General features: G+C 42.4%; 1 protein-coding gene across 2 annotated transcripts; it reads right to left on the bottom strand.

Annotated features, from left to right (window-relative positions):
* Positions 1-23: 23 nt before the first annotated feature.
* On the bottom strand, positions 24-20,909 carry LOC142453181 (uncharacterized). 2 transcript variants are annotated; one of them, XM_075554228.1, is made up of 5 exons: positions 20,714-20,909; positions 20,013-20,170; positions 3,374-3,497; positions 2,691-2,835; positions 24-2,385 (listed from the first exon to the last, which is right to left on the bottom strand). In XM_075554228.1, the coding sequence occupies exons 2-5, from the start codon at positions 20,013-20,015 to the stop codon at positions 993-995; spliced, it is 1,665 nt and encodes a 554-aa protein (XP_075410343.1). In that variant the 5' UTR covers positions 20,016-20,170; positions 20,714-20,909; the 3' UTR covers positions 24-992. The 2 variants fall into 2 exon arrangements, with proteins under 2 accessions (XP_075410343.1, XP_075410344.1); XM_075554229.1 differs by lacking the exon at positions 20,714-20,909 and having other exon boundaries at positions 2,691-2,824; positions 20,013-20,028.
* Positions 20,910-21,393: the final 484 nt, after the last annotated feature.

Below are 21,393 nucleotides of genomic sequence, written 5' to 3'. Positions count from 1 at the left end.
CAAAAAACAACTACACTGGGATACTGAGTTGTGTCTGGTTTTTAATGATTTTGTTAAACTAAAAATTTGATAGTACATTAGAACGTGAAAAAGTATAAAAACTTTAAAAAGAAAGTACACCTCTTATAGCCACAGGTCGACAATTTTCCAATCAAAGCAATTTGAATATAACAAAAAATGACATTTTGATAGCCATTTAAAGTCAAGTGATACAATTAAAAGAGTAATTTGTTTCCAATCACAGAGCCTATCTGTGAGATCTCATAAGGGTACTGAGAAAGGGACACTAAAAATTTCCTCTTTTTTACATTCAATAAGCGCAATCTAGTATTATAGCTTATGTTTTGTGAGAGCTTCAAAACACCATTGATCTGTTACTTACATAATGGTTTATTTTACATGAGGATTTTCATATATCAAGAAGGTTTAATTAGTGAAGACTTTGATCTATGTGTGAATCTTCACCACCTTGGAAAGGACTGGAAGTAAAAACTTTCCTAACATTTTCTTTATAATACTTGGTTATCTATCACATGCACTTTCTTTTAGGTTTTGAAAAGGTATGACTCCAAGTTTCCCAACCTCAGTGTATACATGTCTTTTTTTCTGATGGATATTCTCACACATCTTTGGAAAACTCAGGGGAAACTGCAGTTTCTTTCATTCCTTATACACTCCACTGGGAGTGCTTACATGCCTAGTGAGGCATGGGAAAGGAATACATTCTCCCCCACACTGGTTAACAATTCTACACGTGTTCCTTGATGAATAACGAAAGCTTTCTCATATTCCTTTATACACAGCCTCTTTGTACTGAGTTACTTAGTGTTGAGTGAGATATGGCCTAGATAAATGTGTTAACAATCTCCTACATTTATAAGGTTTCTCTACACTATGTGTTCTTTTATGTTTAAGGAGGCATGAGGAACTTGACAAAGGTTAGCCCATATTCTTTACATTCATACCTGTCTTCACTGTGAATTCTTCTATGATCAGTAAGTGCTGAGAGACGACATATTCCTTACATCCTTAAGACCTCTCCACACTGTTCTTCTGTGTTCAATTAGGTGTGAGTACTGAGTAAAGGCTTTCTCACATTCTTTACACTTGTAACGTTTCTCCCCACTGTGAATTCTTGTATGATCAGTAAGTGCTGAGAGACGACTAAAAGCTTTCCCACATTCCTTACATTCATAAGGCCTTTCTCCACTGTGTGTTCTTCGGTGTTCAGTGAGGTGTGAGTACTGAGTAAAGGCTTTCCCACATTCTTTACATTCATACGGCCTCTCTCCACTGTGTGTTCTCTTATGTACAGTGAGGTGTGCATACTGAGTAAATGCTTTCCCACACTCTTTACACTCATAAGGCCTCTCTCCACTGTGAGTTCTTTTATGTTTAGCCAGGGATGAAGCATAAATAAATGCTTTCCCACACACTTTACATTCATAAGGCCTCTCCCCACTGTGAATTCTAGTGTGTTCAGTAAGTGCTGAGGGATGACAAAAGGCTTTCCCACATTCCTTACATTTATAAGGTTTCTCCCCACTGTGAGTTCTTATATGATCAGATAGTATTGAGAGACGACTGAAAGCTTTCCCGCATTCATGACATTTATAAGGCTTCTCTCCACTGTGAGTTCTTTTATGTTCGGTGAGATGTGAGTAGAGACTAAAGGCTTTCCCACATTCTTTACATTCATAAGGCCTCTCTGCACTGTGAGTTCTTGTATGTTTAGCAAGGGCTGAAGCACAAATAAATGCTTTCCCACATTGTTTACATCCATAAGGCCGCTCTCCACTGTGAATTCTTGTATGCTCAGAAAGTGCTGAGGGGCTACAAAAGGCTTTCCCACATTCTTTGCATTCATAAGGCCTCTCTCCACTATGGGTTCTTTTATGTTTAGCAAGAGATGAAGCATAAACAAATGTTTTTCCACATTCTTTACATTCATAAGGCTGCTCTCCACTGTGAATTCTTGTATGATCAGTAAGTGTTGAGGAATGATTAAAGGCTTTCCCACATTCCTTACATTCATAAAGTATATCATTTGTACTGTGAGTTCTTTTATATTTAGTGAAGGATAATGAACAACTACAAGGTTTCCCAAAAGCTATGCAGTTACAAAATTTCTCTTTTGAATGAGGTTTTAGATAAGACAGACAATTGCAAGTTTCTCCATAAACCATACAAGTGTGAGAGCTGATGCAATGAGTCAATGTATGACCACCTCTCTCATGAAATTCAAAAGGATTTACACTGGCTGGAGTTTCCTTGATCCTAGAAAGATTTTCAATCCAACAGAAAAGTTTTCCACACTGATCATCCTCTTTATATTTCTTCACATTATCTTCTTTGCTTGTATGGAAATTCTCTATCATACATTTTCTGTTGAAAATAGGGAGATTGTTGTTAGAATCACATCTTTTACCATTTTAAAAGTTATCATACAAAACTGAATGGGCATTTTCTGCCAACTTGTATAATGTTGCAATATCTCAGAGTGTGCCAGATAACGGTACTCTCCAATACACAATATCTGATTCACATTTATATAAATACCGTATTGTGTAAATTAACAGAAACTAACATTTAGTTTGTTTTAGAAACATGTGGTCACATGCGTGCTTGCAAACATCATGGCACATTGAGACTATCTCTTGAGACATTGCTTAATGTCATGGGTATGATACCTCAAAGGCCATTCCTGGTTGACATAATTTTCACTCCCAAGGAATTCACAGATTTCTCCTAACAAGGAAAACCAGGAGTCATTCTTCATGAATTGCTTCACTGTATGTTCATTGCACTTTTGTCCATCATTACCCTGTGAAGAGACTAACCAATAATTTAAAATGAAGTTTCACAATATAAAGCAAAATAGGCAAGAAATTTGACGAGTAACAAGGCATCTGTGAAGAATGAACAACTGAAGCTTTTGACTCTTCCAGAAGTTTGGTAAAGGCCAAAGGATAAGAAGTTTACTGAGAATCAATTCTGTGATGATTCAGAGTGATGGTAACTGAACTAGGGTATAACTTGGATTGAAAAACTGAAAGGTATTGCAAACAATGCATGTATATGTAAAATTAGTATTAAAAGATGAAATGGGAAAGGATTTTTCCCATAAGCACAGAAGGCATCAGAAAATTGATGAAAAATGAAAATGAGCCAGCTCAGATATGTGTGGAAGAGTCTAGCTTCTAGACTGTAAAGTTCCACAGCAATGAAAGCCTTCTCTTTCGCCTGCAGAGCAGCTGGTTGGAAGCCCAAAGCGTAACCCACTACACCCCCAGGGATCCAAATATATATATGTATTATATCTGTATCCAATTAATTTAAAATTAAGTTATCAAAAAAATGACGCCATCCTTACCCGAATCCAGGTTCCTGAATGTTTCCACCATTACATCTCTGTAAAGTTTCCTTTGAGAAAAATCCAGCAAGGCCCACTCTTCCTGTGTAAAGTCAATGGCCACATCTTCAAATACCACTGAATCCTAAAACATCACAGATAGATATTCTGAGATATTGCACCATATTCCTCAAGGTGTACAAAAGGTGAGGCTGACCGTCCAAAATAATTGAGAAGTAACAGGAAGATCATCAAGTTTGTGTGCTCCTCCACTTTCCCTTTGTGGTTTGCGCTTTCTCTTCTGGCAGTACCTTATTACATAGATTTGACAATATTTGTAACACACTGGGTTTTTATACAGTTGAACTATTGATCAACCCCAGTTTTATTCCTTTCTACAAGTGTAAGGAAAAAAAGTATTGTTATTACATTTCCAGTTCACATGTGCGTGGGCTTCTCTCAAACAAAACACATTTAAGCATGATTCTGTAATCATAAGTGAATGGCTTCAGACACAAGTTTCTCTTGTCTGAATAGTACACTTACCTTAGTTTTGTTGGAGTACCTTAAAGTAAAAAAGGAAACTTTTGTGACACGGAAAAGAACTCAATTTTGAGGCCAGGGCTAAAATTATTAAGAACACACGAGTGGGATTCTCCCCCAAAGAATGGAGAATCTACAGGGAAGGTAAAACAAAGGTTTAGTGTTCCCCACAGTTTGGACATTGCAACAAGACATAAGGCAGAGCAGAGGAGATACACTAGACCAAGGGGCAGAGTACCGGAATAGGGCAAAAACTGTGAGGCAGAGCTGCAGGCTTCCGGCTCATAGAACAAGGCAGAAACCAAAGGACAATATGGCAGAGAAGTTGAGGACCTGAGAGACATGCCTGCCAACATGGCTTTGAGGTGGCATTGTGGGTAAAAGAACTGAATGCGTAATTTTTGTAATCTGTTAGCTTTCCTAATTAATCCCATAACCATGAGTATTGTCTGTGAGTTCTGTGTGGTCATTGGAATGAACTATCAAACCTAGCAGAGAAGTATGGAATGGTGTGGGATGCATGGTTTGTGGTTGAATGGGTGTATTTCTGATCTTGGTTTCGTGGCTACTGCCCCAAGCTGGTATAAAAGTGACCACCAGCACTATTTCCTCAATTTCTAACGCAGTGAACTTCTCTCTCCTGTGTCACTATGACCATTTCAGTATTACCATTGTCTCTACAAGGGTAAAGTAAAAAAAAAAATTATTGCTATTTGGGTTCCAGTTCATAAATAGGGTTTTTTTTCCCCCAAAAACAACAACAAAAGTGTTTAAACATGTCTCTTCAATTAACGAAGGGTTTCAGACGAGTTCTCTCAGGAATACATTTGTCAGGATGCTTTTGTGGTATGGGTGGGAGAAAAATGATTTTGAGGTCAGGGTTAATGTCAAATTACACCAACCCCTTAGCTACATGAGTCAGAAGTCGCCAGTCTGAAATCTGATCCACAAACCTAGTACTTCTCTAGACTTGAAGCTGACTGCTTTTAAAACCGTGAGTCATTTTCCTGGAGGACCAGATAAGGTGACAGGCTGCCAATTAACAACTGAAAGCCTGGTGGTCAGGAAGAGGAAAGCCAAATGCAAGACCCAGAGAGAAAAATGTGCCAAAGTTGCTCATTGCAACTACAGAAACATACAATGTCCTGAACTGAAAGAGGGGTTAGCTTGATTAGCCAGGCAATGGAACACATGGAGGTTCAGGGCAACATAGCTCCCTGAGTCCTTGGCCAAAAGTTTTAAGGTAAGCCTGATCCAAAACATGGCACTTTTCATCACATCATAGGTATAGGTATGTGAAATCTGGACAACAAATAAGGAAGACTGCAGAAAAATTGGTTCATTTGAATGATGGTGTTGGTGAAGAATATTGAAACTACTATGGACTACCAGAAGAAACAAGTCTGTTCATAAAAAAATACAGGCAAGTATGAGTTAGAATTTTACGTCAACTGGATATATCTGGGGTGAAGGTAAGGGTGGAGTCCAACCTATCAATCAGGTGACAGCCTGATGATACCTCTGTAGGTGTGATCTTTTGTGAAAGACAGACCCTAAGCAGAAGTGAGCTCTCTGTTACTCCTTGGCCTTATCCTTCATCTAGTTCATCAACTTCCTGTTGTGTTGCCTGTGGACCCTAGGAGCCATTAGGAAGAGTGCCAACCTCAAACTCATTCAGCAGACTTTTTTAGATTCATCTTGATCTAAAACTCTTTCTTATACACAAGGAGTATTACTCTAGACATCTTAGCCTAGCACAGACATGTTATCAGGAGAGCTCAGTCCTTGGAAGAAGAAATGGTTGCTAGAGAAATGCCCTTGATAGTATAGATTGCCACAGTGGCTGCAACAATAAGCTCAAACATAGAAATTACTGTGAGGATGGCAGTGTTTCAATCTGTTGTGCACAGCTCATTAATAGAACCAACTCAATAGCACCTACTTTCTTATTAATGTACCAGACTAACTAGTTAAATATAATAACAAGCCATAATAGATGCAATGATTATAAAGTACAAATAACCAACATGAAAAGATTATAAGGAACAAGAAGTTGTAATTGACTTCATATTGTTACAAGGTACTTACACTACTCATGCAGCAATATACTGTAATTTCAAAATTGACATTTTGTTTATAATTGTATAACGTAAACTCAAGGGTAATCTTTAGAAACAAACTACATAAATACACATGAGGACAAGTAAAAAAAGTATTGCTACAAATTTATATAACCATTCTCAATGCCATAGATTAAATTTTGACCCTTAGGGAGAGAAGGACCACAGTTCAACCTGATGCGCCAAGACTCATGAATGCATCATAGTGGCATGAGGCAGGGAACCAACCAATAGAGAGGACTGCAGGGTTGGCTCCAATCCCAAATGCACACACACACACACACACACACACACACACACACGAAGAATGCACTGCGGAGAACAGCACTGAAGCTACAGCTCAGCAGAGCTCAGCAGAGAGCACAGGAGCAAACAAAGAAGGAAGGAGAGAGAGAGGAACACATCCCACCAAGCCCGAAGGATGATATTCCTGCTCAGAGCAACCAATGCAGAGATGACCATAGGGCCGACCTCACCACGAGAAATGACATCTCTCACTGACCCACAGCTCTATGGAGGGCAACACTGGAGGCACAGTGAGGGAATTGTGCCTCATCTGATCCCACCACACCTGGGTGAAACAACACTAAGGGCGTGCAAGAGTAGCAAAGGGAGCAAAACAAATACGTCCCTGTGGAATATAAAAAAAAAAAAAGACCTTGGGGCCAGGGCGTGGCACCCCATCAGACTAAACCAGAAAACACTCCTAAAGGTCAACAAACAGATCTTGAACTATTTATAGGCTTTTCTTTTTTGTCCTTGGTTTTGGTTGTTGTTTTCTTTTGTTGCTTTATTTTGCTGTCTTGTTTTATGCTTATTATTGTCTCTGCATGTCTATCTAAATCAGACAGGTGGGATAAACAATCCGGAGGAGCAAAGAATGGAGTGATGGTTGGGGTGGGGGGCGGGGCAGGGGAGACAGGCTAGGGGGACTAGGGGTAAAGTAAGGGTGTGTGTGTCAACAAACCCAGGGACAAGAGAACAACACTGATCTAAAATGGCAAGAAGAGCATCGGATGCCTGGTGAGGCTTGATCAAGGGCAATGTAGCCAAGAGGAATTACTGAAACCTGAAGATCAAACATGACAGTGGGACAAGAGGAAAGTAAAAGGAAATAGAGGAAAGAACTAGTAGGCAAAGGACATTTATAGAGGTCTAAATATAGGTACATACATATGTAAATATATTTATATATAACGATAGGGAAATAGAACTATATCACTAAATTTATATGTTAAGTATTAAGGTAGCAGATGGACATTGGGCCTCTACTCAAGTACACCCTCAACGCAAGAACACTTTGTTCTAATAACCCGGCATTCTGTGATGGTCACCTTCTTGACATGATCACTGAAGACAAAATGGGTGCAGAAGTAAATGTGGTGAAGAAAGCTGATGGTGCCCAGCTATCAAAAGATATAAGCAGCCATCGAGCTCAGAAGCAACAAAGCCCACATGGAAGAAGCACACCAGCTTGTGTGATCATGAGGTGTCGATGGGATCAGGTATCATGCATCAAAGACCCAGAACAAACTATCATATAGATGTGAATGAGGGGGAGCCGAGGTGGAAACCCAAAGCCCATCTGTAGACAATTGGACACCTGTTCACAGAGGAGTCACGGGGAAGAGATGAGCCAGTCAGGGTGCAGTATAGCACTGATGAAACATACAACTTCCCTCTAATTCTTTCATGCTTTTGTTAGGTAGTCTAGTTCAGGGACTGGAGAGTCCCTAACGCATGCCCAGAGGGCTGAGCTACGGAAACAAAGGAGTGGCACACTGAACATGCTCAGAGGTTCAGGTTTCCTGCCAGGTATGCGTAGGTGGGCGATGCACCTAGACTGGCCCACCTAATTCAATTCAGCCAAAGGGTGGACCAGGGGTCGTCCACCACGCCTCCCTGTGGAATAATTGAAAAGGCAGGATCCTGGAGTCCACCGTGTGACTTTGCAGTTTCTAGGCAGGCTGCGAGTTTGGGAGGAGCCCTGTGGGTGCCTGTGTAAACCTGAAACTTCTAACGCTCATAAAACTCACTTGGATCACAAACCAGGCTTCGGTGTGAATTCTTTCTCGCGCGGAGCCAAGAACTGAGGTAGCTCTATCCCCAAAGAGATCTAACACTTTCTCCCCACCACTATCATCACCCCAATTCTACCTTACAAATCTGGCTAGACCAGAGCATGTACTCGGGTACAGATAAGAGCTGGAAACACAGGAAATCCAGGACAGATAAACCCCTCAGGACCAATAATAAGAGAGTAGTGATACCAGGAGGGGAAGGGGAAGGTGGGGGTAGGAAGGTAGAACTGATCACAATGACCTACATACATAAACCCCTCCCAGGGGGAGGGACAACAGAAATGTGTGTGAAGGGAGACAGTGGGCAGTGTAAGACGTGAAAAAAAAATTATCAAGGGTTCATGAGGGAGGGGGGTGTTGAGGAAAATAAGCTGATACCAAGGGCTCAAGTTGAAAGAAAATGTTTTCAAAATGATGATAGCACCATATGTACAAATGTGCTCAATACAATGGATGGATGTATGGATTGTGATTAAGAGCTGTAGGAGTCCCCAATAAAATGATTTAAATTTTTTAAAAATTGACTCTTAAACAACACTGTTGTTGATGTTGGTAGATGGCGCTGAGTTGGTTCTTAACTCATAGTCACCCGATGCAGAACAGAACAAAACGTGGCCTGGTCCTGTGCCATCCTCACAATTTCTCCTATGCTTGAACTCACTGTTGCAGCCACAGTGTCAATACGTCTCTTTGAGGGCCCTCGTCTTTTTCACTGTTCCTGTACTTTACCAAGCATGATGTCCTTCTGCAGGGACTGGTCTCTCCTGACATGTCCAAAGTGTGTGAGATGAAGTCTCCCCATCTGTGCCTCTAAGGAGCATTCTGACTGTACTTCTTATAATACGGACTTGTTTATCCTTTTGGAAGTCTATGGTATTTTCAATATTGTTCACTAGCATCATAATTCCAAAGCATTCATTCTAGTTTGGTCTTCCTCATTCATCAACTTTCACATGCATGAGTCAAGGGACAATACTTTGGCTTGGGTCAGGTGCACCTTAGTCCACAATCCAATATTAACACTCTACAGTAGATTTTGTGTAGCAGATTTCTTCAGTGCTATGTGTCTTCTACCTGCTGTTTCCATGAGCACTGATTGTGGATCCAAGCAAGATGGAATACTTCACAACTTTAATTTTGTCTCCACATATCCTTGGTTCAGTTGTGAGCATTTTTGTCTTCTTTACATTCAGTTGTAATCCATACAGAAGGGCTGAAATCATTGATCTTCATCAGCGATTATTTCAAGTCCTCTTCACTTTCAGCAAGCAAGGTTATGTCATCTGCATATTAAAGGTTGCTAATAAGCCCTCCTCCAATCCTGATGCTATGCTCTTCCTCAAATAATCAAGTTTCTCTGCTGATTTGCTCGGCAAACAGGTAGAGTAAGCACCAGGAGAGGATACAGCCCTGTAGCACACCTTTCTTGACTGTAAACTCTGCAGCAGTCCCTTGTTCCATTTGCACAACTGCCTCATGATCCGCGCACAAGTTCCACACGAGCACAATGAAGTGTTCTGGAATTCCTATTCTTCTCAACGTTATCCAAAGTTTTTTGTGGTCCACACAGTGGAATGCCTTTACATAATAAATAAAACACAAGTAAACATCTTCCTATTATTCTCTGCGTCCAGCCAAGATTTACTTAATATCTGCAATGATATGCCTTGTTCCTCCATCCTCTTTCTGAATCCGTCCTGAACCTCTGGCAGCTCCCTGTCAATGTACTGCTGCAACCATTGTTGGATGTTCAGCAAAATTTTACTTGCATGTGCCATCATTGATATTGTTCTGTAGTCTGAACATTCTGTTGGCTTCTGTGTTAGTCTGGGTACTTTAGAGAAACAAATCCACAGAAACTCATGTATAAGAGAGAGTTTTATATAAAGGTTAAGTGTGCATCAAGAAAACATCCCAACCCAGGGCTGCCCAAGCCCACAAGTCCAACATTAACCCATTAACCCATATGTCCAACACCAATCCACAAAGTCCTCCTCTATCTCACAAAACAGACGCAATGATGCTGACTGCAGGAGGAAAGCCGAATCAGTGAATGTGTAATCATCTCAGCGCTGGCAGGGGTCTCACCATAGGTGCTCCAGCACCGAGGGCTGCATAGGGGTAGGTCCATGTGGCTTCTCTTCAGGGATGTTTTGCAGAAAGTGAGCCTTGCCAGGTAAAGCAGGGAACTGGCTAAGGCAGCTGCACCCTGGTCTGACCATCAGAAAGCAAGAGACCCCAAGAACTAGAAAGGCTAGGCTCACTGAACCATTTATCCCTCTGCCCTTCAATTAACCCCACATGTGTCTGTTGGCCAGGTTGGCACAAGAAACTACCTCACGTCTATCTTTAGAATGGGTACAAAAAGGGATCTCTTCCAGTCAGCTGGCCAAGTAGCTGTCTTCCAAATTTCCTGGTATCCACGAATACTTCCACTGCCTCATCAGCTCCTGGAACCTTGTTTGGCTAGTGCCTTCAGTGCATCCTGGACTTCTTCCTTCAGCACCGCTGGTTCTTGCTCATATGCCATCTCCTGAAATGGCAGTATGTTGACAAATTCTTTTTGGTACAGTGTCTCTGTATTCTTTCCATCTCTGTATGCTTCCTGCATGATTCAACATTTTGTACATAGAATCTTTCAGTATTGCAACTTGAGACCTGAATTTTTTCTTCAGTTCTTTCTGTTTAAGATATGCTAAGTATATTCTTGTTTAGATTTCTAACTCTAGGTCTGTGCACATTTCGTTTTAATATTTTACTTGTTTGTCAGTTAGTTGTACTGTGGTGGCTTGCATGTTGCAGTGATGCGGGAAGCTATGTTCTGGTATTTCAAACGCCAGTGGGATCATTCAAAATAAACAAGTTTCAGAGGAGCTTCTGGATTAAGAATGGACTATGAAGGACCTTGCTGCCCATAGGAAGCAGTTGCTGAAAACTTTCTGTACAACATGGACACAGAACACTGTCAGAAATGGTGCTAGAGGATGGCCCCTCGGGTTGAGAGACAGTGGAAATGTGACTGCGTTACTGATTTGTCAATGTTGAGTCAACCATGGTGATGTCAATGGAGTAAAGCCTGTGGGAGTGGAGCCTTCAGGCCTTTCATTTGCTGATGGGATACAACTCAAGTTCAGGAGAATCACTTGCAAAAATGTGATCATGGGAACTTGGACTGCATTAAGAATGAATCTAGGAAACTAGAAGCAATCAGAAATGAAATGAACACATAAAGATTGATATCCGAGGCACTGAGCGAGCTGCAATGGCCTGGTATTGGCTAATTTGAATCAGAACCTCATATAGTTTACTATGCTGGGAATGATACAATCAAGAGGCATGGTGTGCCATTCATAGTCAAAAAGGGCATTTCATGATCGATTTTAAAGTACCATGCAGTCTGTGATAGGATTTTATCTATCTGCATTCAAGGAAATCTAATCAATATAACTATTATTCACTGATGCCATTTTCCAAAACAGTTCTTAATAAATAATGTCCTGTACTTATGTGTATGTCATATGTACTTCAAGAAAATCTGTCACAATGCCCCCACTGGAATGAAAAAAACAAACAAACAAAAAACAGTCTCTATATAACCTTTTTAGCTGACCTCTTCACATTTAATTTAACTAGCCCAGTTGACTTAGAAGTCACTGTTCTGATTGTACCTTGGTTGCTGGATCAGGGTAGTAAATCTAAGACTCATCCACACTTAAAATCTGTTGTATGAAAAACACTGTTAGATTGATATTTCTTAGAAAGCAAGGAAAGACCAATTCTTTGAGCGGACTCATTTACATGCAATGCATTTTTTAGTATCCTTTAGACTAAGACTACTTTGGGATAAACCTCTGTGTATATGAACTAGCATCCTAGTAGCAAGACTTTATATAAAACTCACACCAAAAAAAAACACAACACATTCACTGCCATCAACTTGATTCTGATTCATATTAAAGCTATTGGATAGAGTAGGAGCCATTTTACAAGGTTCCCAAGGCTGGAGACAGACTGGATCATCTTTCTCCTGCAGAGCAGGGAGTCGGCTCAAACTGCCAACTTTCAAGCTACGAGCCCAATGCTTCAGCCAGTGCAGCACCAGGGCTACTGGGAGGACAAACACATTATATAAAAAGATCAATAAAGGCAAGAGAAGGCAGAAAAAAGTGGAAGCAAACAAGGGTGGGGGTATCAACAAATAGAAACAGTAACATTTAAGGCAGACATTAATACAACTATACCAATAATCCCCTTGCCTACATAAAACAATGTAAAAAATCTTAGTTTACAAAAAAATCACTTCATATATTAAAGCACAGAAATATTAAAAACACAGGTTTGGAGAGGAAAGCACTGTCTCCAGTCTTGGCCAAGGATCTTGCAGGAGCCCTATCACTGTGCCTGAAAATCTCCCACCATGGGGATTTCACTTTTGATGACACCACCTTGGAAATCAGGCCCACCCTGGAGGCTTTTGTGGCATGTATCGTCCCGGCTGGGCTGTGTGCTGCTGCCGGGCCACCCAGAGGGCCCTGTGGGATCTGGAGGGCCCCGGATGCGAGGGGTGCTCACAGACCCTGAGGGAGCTTCCCGGAGATAATGAAGGCCAGGAACCTCCTCAGGAGAAGTCGCTTAGACATCTCCATCAGCACAAGCAGAGGGGTGCACAGCCCAACCCTCCCTGCCTGTCAAGGGCACTCAGGCTGAAGTCTTAACGTGCTAACAGTCCACATTCCCACAGTGGGATAGAGAAAGAGCTAAAGTAAAATATGAGCAAAAAGCTAAACGCAACAATCACTAACAAAACAAGCTTACCAAGAAAGATGTTGTTAGAGGCCGGCAAGTGCTGTATACAGAACGAAACGCTACCTGGTCCTGGAAACACACAGTTTTGTCACAGAAAGGCCTACTTACTGAAACGGGAAATTCACCAGAGGAGTTGAGTGGCACATCAGAGCATGTAGAAGAAAGTCAACATGCTGAACGTAGCTGTTATAAGTTGTTGCTTAGTTCTGTGGGGCTCAGTGTGGGCAAGCCAGTACTATTAACACCATGTTCAAGGTGTGACCTTTGGAAGCTGCTTGCCAGGACTGTCTCCTAAGGTGATTCTGAGAGGTAAGAACCATCAACCTTGTGGCTCGTATCACTGAAGACCTCCGTAACTTGGATATAGAAAACAATTAGAACTAATCAGTCAGAGGAACAGAAAGAAAAACGAACAAAGAACAGTGAATAGATTCACTTGGTTTTGTGGGACACCATAAAGTGAATCAACCTATATATCAGGGGTATTCCCAAAGAAAAAGAAACAGGAAGAATTTGTAGAAGTAAAGGCTAGCACAGTTCCAAATTTGTTGAAGGCAATGGCACATCTGGCCATCCAAAAAAGCTCAATCAAGAAGTAACTCAGAAATCCTTCAGAAAATTAACAGAAAGCATGGAGACCAACAGGCAATTGGGTATCATATTTAACGTGATGAAATAAAATACATCGACTAAAATGATGTCGGTCAAAATAGCACATTACAACTCAGGGATACCAAGGTCAGATGGCACGCACAACCAAAATATTTTTAAAAAGACAGCTCGTAATGAACACAGATGCTAAAGTACTCCACAAAATACTAAGAACAGAACCTGAAAGTGTATAAAAATAATTACGTACCATGACCAATTAGGATTTAGCTCAAAAGGCAAGAATAGTTAACATTAATAATAATAATAAATATCACATCAATCACACAAGAAAAAAACACCATCACGTCAACAAAAGAAGCAACATTTTCCACAGACTTATTACGTACTCGATAAGAACACTCAATACACTAGGATGGAAAATGAAATTCTGTACATGACAATAAGCACTCATGAACATCTTAAGAGTTCAAATCATATTCAGTGGTAAATAAAAGCAAAGTTTTCCCTCTAAAATGAAGATAAGGATGTTTCTTCTTTGCTGCTATCCATCAACATCTGATAGGGTGCAGGGAGATGAGCTACTCTGAGTGGAAGCCACTGAAACATGAATGAGATAGAGAATCCATCTCTCTCATGATACAAGCAAACTTGTGGACAGAACAAAGCTTTGGGGCCCTTCATTTGCTGGAAAAGCACAGTCACAGTAAGAACAGCTCAAACATACACTAACAATTGGAATGTGGAATGTACAAAGTAGGAATCTAGGAACAGTGGAAGCCATCAAGGATGGAACAGAATAAACAAAGATGGATGTCCTGAGCATTAGCAGCTGGCGGTGGCCATTTTGAATTAAATGGTCCCATAACTTACTATGCTAGGAATGACAAATTTTAGAGGAATAGCATTCCATTCACTGTCAAAAAGAACACTTCAAGATCTATCTTGAAGTACAATGACTTAGATGATGGTTATTTATCTACCTCCAAGGAAGACTAACTAATACAATTACTATTAAAATTCTGATGCCAAGAATTACACCCAAGTATGAAAAAAAACCCTGAAGAACTCTATCCATTTCTTCAAAATAAACTTGATCAAGCATATAATCAATGCACTGGCAGTTACTGGTGAGTGGAATGCAAAAACAGAAAACAGAATCGGCAGGTGGAAAATATGGTCATAGTGATAGAAGATCTGGAGAGCCCATGACAGACTTTTGCAAGATAAATGATTTCTTTATCATAAACATCTTCTTCAACAACATAAAAAAGCTACTGTATGGTGGAACTTCCCAGATGGAGTCCAGTAGAGCACGACCGGCTACTTTTGTAGGAAGATCATGGAGAAACTCAGTATTATCAGCCCATACAAGGCCAGGGGACAACTGTGGAACAGATCTTGTTTCTATGCAAGTTAAGTATGAAGTTGACAAATATTAAAACAAGTCCATGAGAACCAAAATATAACATTGAGTATAACTCACCGGCCTCTGGAGAACATCTCAGGAACAGAATTGACCCACTGAGCAATAATGATGCAAGACCTGACAAGCTGTGGGATGCCATCGCGGACACCAGCCATTAAAAAGACAGGAAAGAAAGAAAAGACCAAAGTGGGTAGATGTCAGAATAATTCTGAAACTTGCTCTTGAATGTAAAGTGGCTACATTGTATAAAAGAAACTAAAGAGCTGAAGAAAAAATTACAAGAGGCAGCTCAAGAAAATAAAGTTAAGCATTACAATGAAATGTGCAAGAACTTGAGTAAGAAAAATAATTAGGAAGAAAACATTCAATATATCTCAAGTTAAAATTAAAACCTCAAGTTGCAATATTGTAGGATTCTGTGGGCAAATGCTGAATGATGCAGGAAGAGTACAAGGAAGAAAGGAATAGAGTCATTGTAGCAAAAAGAATGGGTATATCGAACCATTTCAAGAAGTAGCTTGGGATCAAAAACTGAAGGTACTGAAAAGTCAAAGCTGGACTAAGGCACTGGGAGAAAGCAAAAGCCCAAGACTTGATGGGATACCAATTGAAATGTCTCACAACACTGATGCAGCACTGGCAACTCTCAAAACCTACCACTACCAGTCTCTTCCACATCATAGCTACCCCTGTGGGTTTCCAAGACTGCAAACCTTTCTGGAAGCAGAAAGCCGTTGTCTTGCTTCCACAGATCAGCTGGCGATCTCACACTGCTTGTGTTGTGTTTAGCAACCCAACGTCTAACTAGCACACCACCAAGGCTCCTTGGAAACACTCACTGGTTTATGCAAAAAAAATTGGAAAAGTTACCTCCCCAACCAACTGGAAGAGATCTCTATTTGTGTCCATTCCAAAGAAAAGTGGAAATTATCAAACAATATCATTGCTATAACATCATCTAACTGCCATCAAGTCAATGTCGCCTCACAGCAACCCTACAGGACAGGTTAGAACTGGCTCTGAGGGTCTCTGAGACTGTCACTGTGAGTGGCAGCAGAAAGCCTTGTCATTCTCCCAAGAAGTTGCTAGTGATTACAAACTGTTGACCTTGCAGACCTCAGCCCAGTCTGTCACCACCACCAGGATTACTATAACAAGATAGTACAATTCAGAAGAAGAAAATTTGTAGCAATACATTGATAGCTGCCAGAAATTCATTAAAGACATGAACTGAGGGCTATCATTGCTGATATGAGATGGATCGTAACAACCAGAAAGATGTTTACGAGTGTTTTATTGATTATATAAAGGCATCTGGGTGAACCATAAAAAATTATGAATAATTATGCAAAGAATGGAATTCCAGAAAATTTAATTGTGGTCATGTAGAACTTGAATATAAACCAACTGGGAGTCATTTGAACTGACACGCCTCACAACTGTTTTTATGCCCATTGTTGCAACCACTGTGTCAACTAATCTTGTTGAGAGCCTTCCTCTTTTTTGCTGCTCCTCTACTTCACCAAACATGATGTCCTTCTCTAGGGCCTGGTCTCTCCCGATAACGTGTCCTAAAACTGGAAATGAAGTCTTGCCATCCTTGCCTCTAAGGAGCATTCTTGCTGCATTTCTTCCAAGGCAGATTTGTTTGGTTTTTGGCAGTCCATGGTTGCTATAGTTTATTGTGCCAGCCTGGCCGATAAACACAAGTAGGATTAACTGAAGGGCAGAGGGATAAATGGCTCTTGTTCTGTGCCTCAGTTTAAAGGGGCACACTACCTGTGGGATGCCTAGCACGTGGACTGTGTCGCTGTAAGTTGAGGTCCCTTTAAGCCCACACGATTGGAATGTTCATCTCTGGAGCTGGAGACTGACAGTTGATGACAGTTGGGGACCTGCCCTGCAGTTTGCTGCCTGGGTATATATAGCCCAGCTCTCTCTACAGAAGGGGACTAGTAACTGGCAGCTCTCAAAAACTTGAAGGACTGCTAGTGTCTCACTGCTTTATAACTTAACTGTTAATTTCTTGTATTATCTATCTGTATATTATTTAACGGTTTATTTCTTGAATTACATATCTATCTTTATAAATATATCTATATATAATTACTAGCAATCTGGTTTGCCTCTCTAGAGAACCCTGTCCAATACAATGGTACTTTCAGTTTTTGTGAGCACCATAGTTCAATTATTTCTTCCTCAGTCTTCCTTATTCATGTTCAACTTTAGATGTACACGAAGTGACTGGAAATACCATGGCTTGGATCAAGTGTACCTTAGTCCTCAAAGTAATATCCTTGCTTTTCAACACTTTAGTCTTGTACAGCAGATTTAACCAGTGCAATGAGTTTGATCTCTTGACTTGATCTAACAATTTTAGAGGGTCCTTTGGCATCAACTTGATTGCAACGACGTTGGGTGAGACATCTCTCCATCAAGGATAAGGTATCACTTTCTACTGACACTGATAGTAAAGTTCAAAAACTGAAAATAAATGCTAGAAAGGGTGTGGAGTGATAAGGCTCTCATTCGCTGCTATTGAGACTGTAAAACTGCATAACCACTGTGGAAAGCAGCACGGTGCTTCCTCAAACAACTAGGGAAAGTACCTATGACCCCACCAACACTGCACTCATTATACAGCCTACAGAACTAAGGAACGCGGTTTGTACAGATCTATGCACACCCACGTTCTTCATAGCACCACCACAGTATTTAGAGCACAGAAACAATGTAGATGGACATCAGTGGAGGAATGGATAAAGTCTGACACACACACACACACACATACATACTACACATTGCTAAAGACTAAGGACGAAAACGTGAAGAAGACCCATGACATGGATGGATCTGGAGGACATTATGCATTAGGTTGAGTGAAGTCAGTCATTCACAAAAGGACTAATATGGTAATAGACCGCTTTTAAACAACACAATCACAATAATGCGTTTTACAGCAAAAGAAACAATTCTTTGAGCATCACCGGGGATGAGAGGGAAATAGAGGAGGAAGCAATAAGCTAGCGCAGAGATCAGCAAATTCTTGAGATGGAAGAGCCAATACTGCCCCTCGCAACAATTTAAAAATTACTTGAGAGCCACAAAAATATTTTTACAAACAAAATCACCATTATCTGAGAAAAGATTTTCCACCAGAACCACATGTATGTACCAAAAGAACCACATATGGTTTGAGAGCCAGAGTTTGCAGATCCAGGTATTAACCAGGCTGAAGAGGAATACAACATTCTATAAGGAGAAAAGTAAAAAAAGGTGGTGGTGGTGGTGGTGGTGGTGGTAGGGGAACCCACAGGGCAAACTTTTAAATGATTGGAAGTTGTTAAATACAGAAATGGTTATTTTAAATGTCAATTCCTATAGATTTCAAAATACATTTTTTTAAAGGAGAAAATCCCTTTTAAAGGAGAATCACCATCTAACTCAGAACTCTCTCTTTCCACTTCAATAGAGAACGAAGAAGATCAGTCCGTCCGTCAGCTATGACAGTCAGAAGAACGAAGTCCCACACAGCCAGGCTTAGCACAGTAGCTGCTCAGGCATAATACGTTATATGTAGCAGTCTTCCAGGATCCCTTTAAATATTTAATACGCTTACAAGTAACTTTGTTGTTGTTCTTGTTAAGTGCCATGAAGTCCATGCTGACCCACAGCCACCCTATGCACAACAGAATGAAACACTGCCTGGTGCTACACCATCCTCACAACTGTTCCTATGCTTGAGCCCCTTGTTGCAGCCACTGTGTCCATCCATTTCCTTGAGGGCCTTCCTCTTTTTCACTGCCCCTCAACTTTACCTAGCATGATGCCTTTCTCCAGGGACTGGTCTCTCCTGACAATATGTCAAAAGTATGTAAGGCAATCTTGCCCATCCTTGCCTTTAAGGGTCATTCTGGCCATATTTCTTTCAAGACAGATTGCTTTGTTTTTAGGAGTCCATGATACTTTCAATATTGTTATCCAGCACTGACCCTCCAGCATAGAATTCAAATTTATTGATTCTTCTTTGGTCTTCCTTATTCAATGTCGACCTTCCACCCACATAAGGCAATTGAAAATACCATGGCTTGGGTCAGGCACACCTTAGTCCTTAAAGCAGCATCCTTGCTAAAGAATATTGAGGGGAAAAGGTAACTTTTATATCAGTTAAAATAGACATTTCTCTGAATTTGAGGAGTTTCGTAACAATTAAAATATTTTCAGCAGAATCGTAATAAATGGATCCCGAAAGTTGCCTATAATGGAAACTGTAACCCTGAGAACTTAAAATGCCCCCAATGCCCATGTTCAGTTTCTCTAGCAAAATAGTATGAACTTTACATTCTACACTGACACTATGTGGAGTAAGCAGAATTCTGAGAGAGGTGGCATCAGCTCTCAGCATCAACAGGCCCAGAGGACAACCTTGAATAGATGACCTGCTTCTCAGGTAACACTCTAGCAAAACTGTCCTCCGCTGGCCAAAATGATGGCTCTGCAGATCTCGCACATGACCCAGTGGGGCCCACTCTCCTGCATTATTCCTTCAGTGAGCTCATTACAGTGGCAAGCCCCAAACAGGACCATACAAAGAGTCAGACTTCTACTCCTAATAACACTCTCTCCATTTCTTTACCCACTTATCACAAACTTCTACAACTGCACAGAAAGGCCCCAGTGTCTGGAGAAACCCAGACCACTGCAGAGACAGGGCAGGATGGCTCTGAGGGCCTAGGGCCTCCTCAGACAGATGGCTCCGTTTGCAGGCTCAGGGCAGGAGACTGTGCTATCCAACACAGAGGACCGACACTCTTGATGAGACAGTGAGGCGCCATGGTGCCAGTTTTGAGATTCTAGTCAGGAAAGGTGTCCCCAGGTATGCAAGGCCTGACAAAGTCCACAAGAACAGGGCAAGGTACCAGTGAGAGTAGAGTAGGGCCTTGGGTGCCTCTAAGAATTCAGTCCCTTCTACCATCCATTCCTCCATTGGAAGAAACACAGGACTGGCCCCCCAAATCATATACAACTTCACCAACTGCATTAAGAACGTCCTGCCTTTCTTTGGGGCTCACCATTCAAAGTTCTGTCGAAACTAGTCAGTCACTGAAGGGGAATGGCCTTGGAAGCAAGTCGCCAAGCAGGTAAACGTGGATCACAAGCCAAGGTGACTGGCCCAGGTGGTAGCTGTCTAGACGGGATTCATTCTCTCTGGCCGGGCCGAGGCGGGGACCTGCAATGAAAGGAGGAAAGAGAGTGGCTAGTTGCTGGCCCCCAGCTCCCATTCCCTGCGCAGACTTCCCACTAAGCGGGGTGCAGAAGCTGCTTGCAGAGGCTGCCTCAACCGCTGGCTCCGATCGCGCCGACGCCGTCTGGCCAGTCCTGCGTCCGGACCGCAGAGAACACACGGCGCTCGGGTAATCGGTGCGCGCGTGCCCTAGGATGGTCAGCATTCTACACCGGACGACCCGGGGTTGGACATGCTGTTTCTGACACGATCCTGATGAAACCTCTGTCTCACGGCCAAACAGCTCCCGCAGTGCGCTTCCTACGAAATCTCTCCTCGCGAAATTGAGCCAAGTGCGGTTGTGAAGTCCCGACCCACCTCCTACCGTGATTGCCACGGCTTCACACGTCTTAACAGAGAGCCCTTTCTCGCCACAGGCGTCCTTCGTGGCGCGTCCCGATCTGCGGGCGAGCCCGTGAGGGGGGCCGGGGCCCACCGGGCGCTGCCGGCCGCCCTCGACCCCACGGCAGGCGGGCCCCGCGACCTTACCTTCGGAGGCACCGCGTCCCGGGCCGAGGGGCGCGGCGGACGGGCGGGGACCCGGTTCTCGGAGGAGGGCGGGCGGCGGCGGCGAGCCCAGCGGCTGGGAGCAGCGCCGGCGGAACGCAGAGGCGGGCGGAGCGGGGAGCCGCGCCGGCGACACCAGCCCTACCGCGGGGGGCGGCTGTCCGGAAGGACTGCGCGGTGGAGCCACGGCGCCGCCGGGAGCGCGCTTCCGCTTCCGGTCCTTGGCTAGGGGGTGTGGGTGTTGTGTGCGCGCGTGCACGTGCACGCGCGGGCCCAGGAGGGGAGCCGATTCGCGTGCGTACCCGGAAGAGGAGCAGGTTGTTTGGGTTGCAGTACTGTCCCTCCGGTTTCGGTTCTTAGCTCCCCAGTTTCTCCTCCGCCTAGAGAACAGCTAGTGTTGGAATCATACAGAACGTGCGTTTGCGTGCATACCTTCTTGCCCTCGATCGACCTTGAAGAGTGTTGAATAAGCCAACCCAACCTAGCTGCCCGTCATAGTGGGTCTTCACAGGAGTAGGAAGCTGTATCTTGCTCCCTTGGAGCTGCTGGTGGTTTCAAACGGACTCCTTGGCTAGCGGTGCAATGCAGAACCCTAGAAACGGGTTTGTTTTTTGGGGGGAGGGTTGCGTTCCTGTTGAGTAGCATTCTATGGTACTGACACA

This window comes from Tenrec ecaudatus, chromosome 7, assembly GCF_050624435.1.
Source record: "Tenrec ecaudatus isolate mTenEca1 chromosome 7, mTenEca1.hap1, whole genome shotgun sequence".
Lineage (NCBI taxonomy): Eukaryota > Metazoa > Chordata > Mammalia > Afrosoricida > Tenrecidae > Tenrec > Tenrec ecaudatus.
This window is presented reverse-complemented; position numbering and strand designations above follow the sequence as displayed.

Bases quoted from the DNA above. Each gene is read 5' to 3' on its own strand.
- LOC142453181 (XM_075554228.1), bottom strand. The intron at 2,836-3,373 runs GTAAGGATGGCG...ATTATTGGTTAG, and splicing joins ATTCAGGAACCTGGATTCGG to TCTCTTCACAGGGTAATGAT. The intron at 2,386-2,690 runs GTATCATACCCA...TATTTTCAACAG, and splicing joins AACCAGGAATGGCCTTTGAG to AAAATGTATGATAGAGAATT.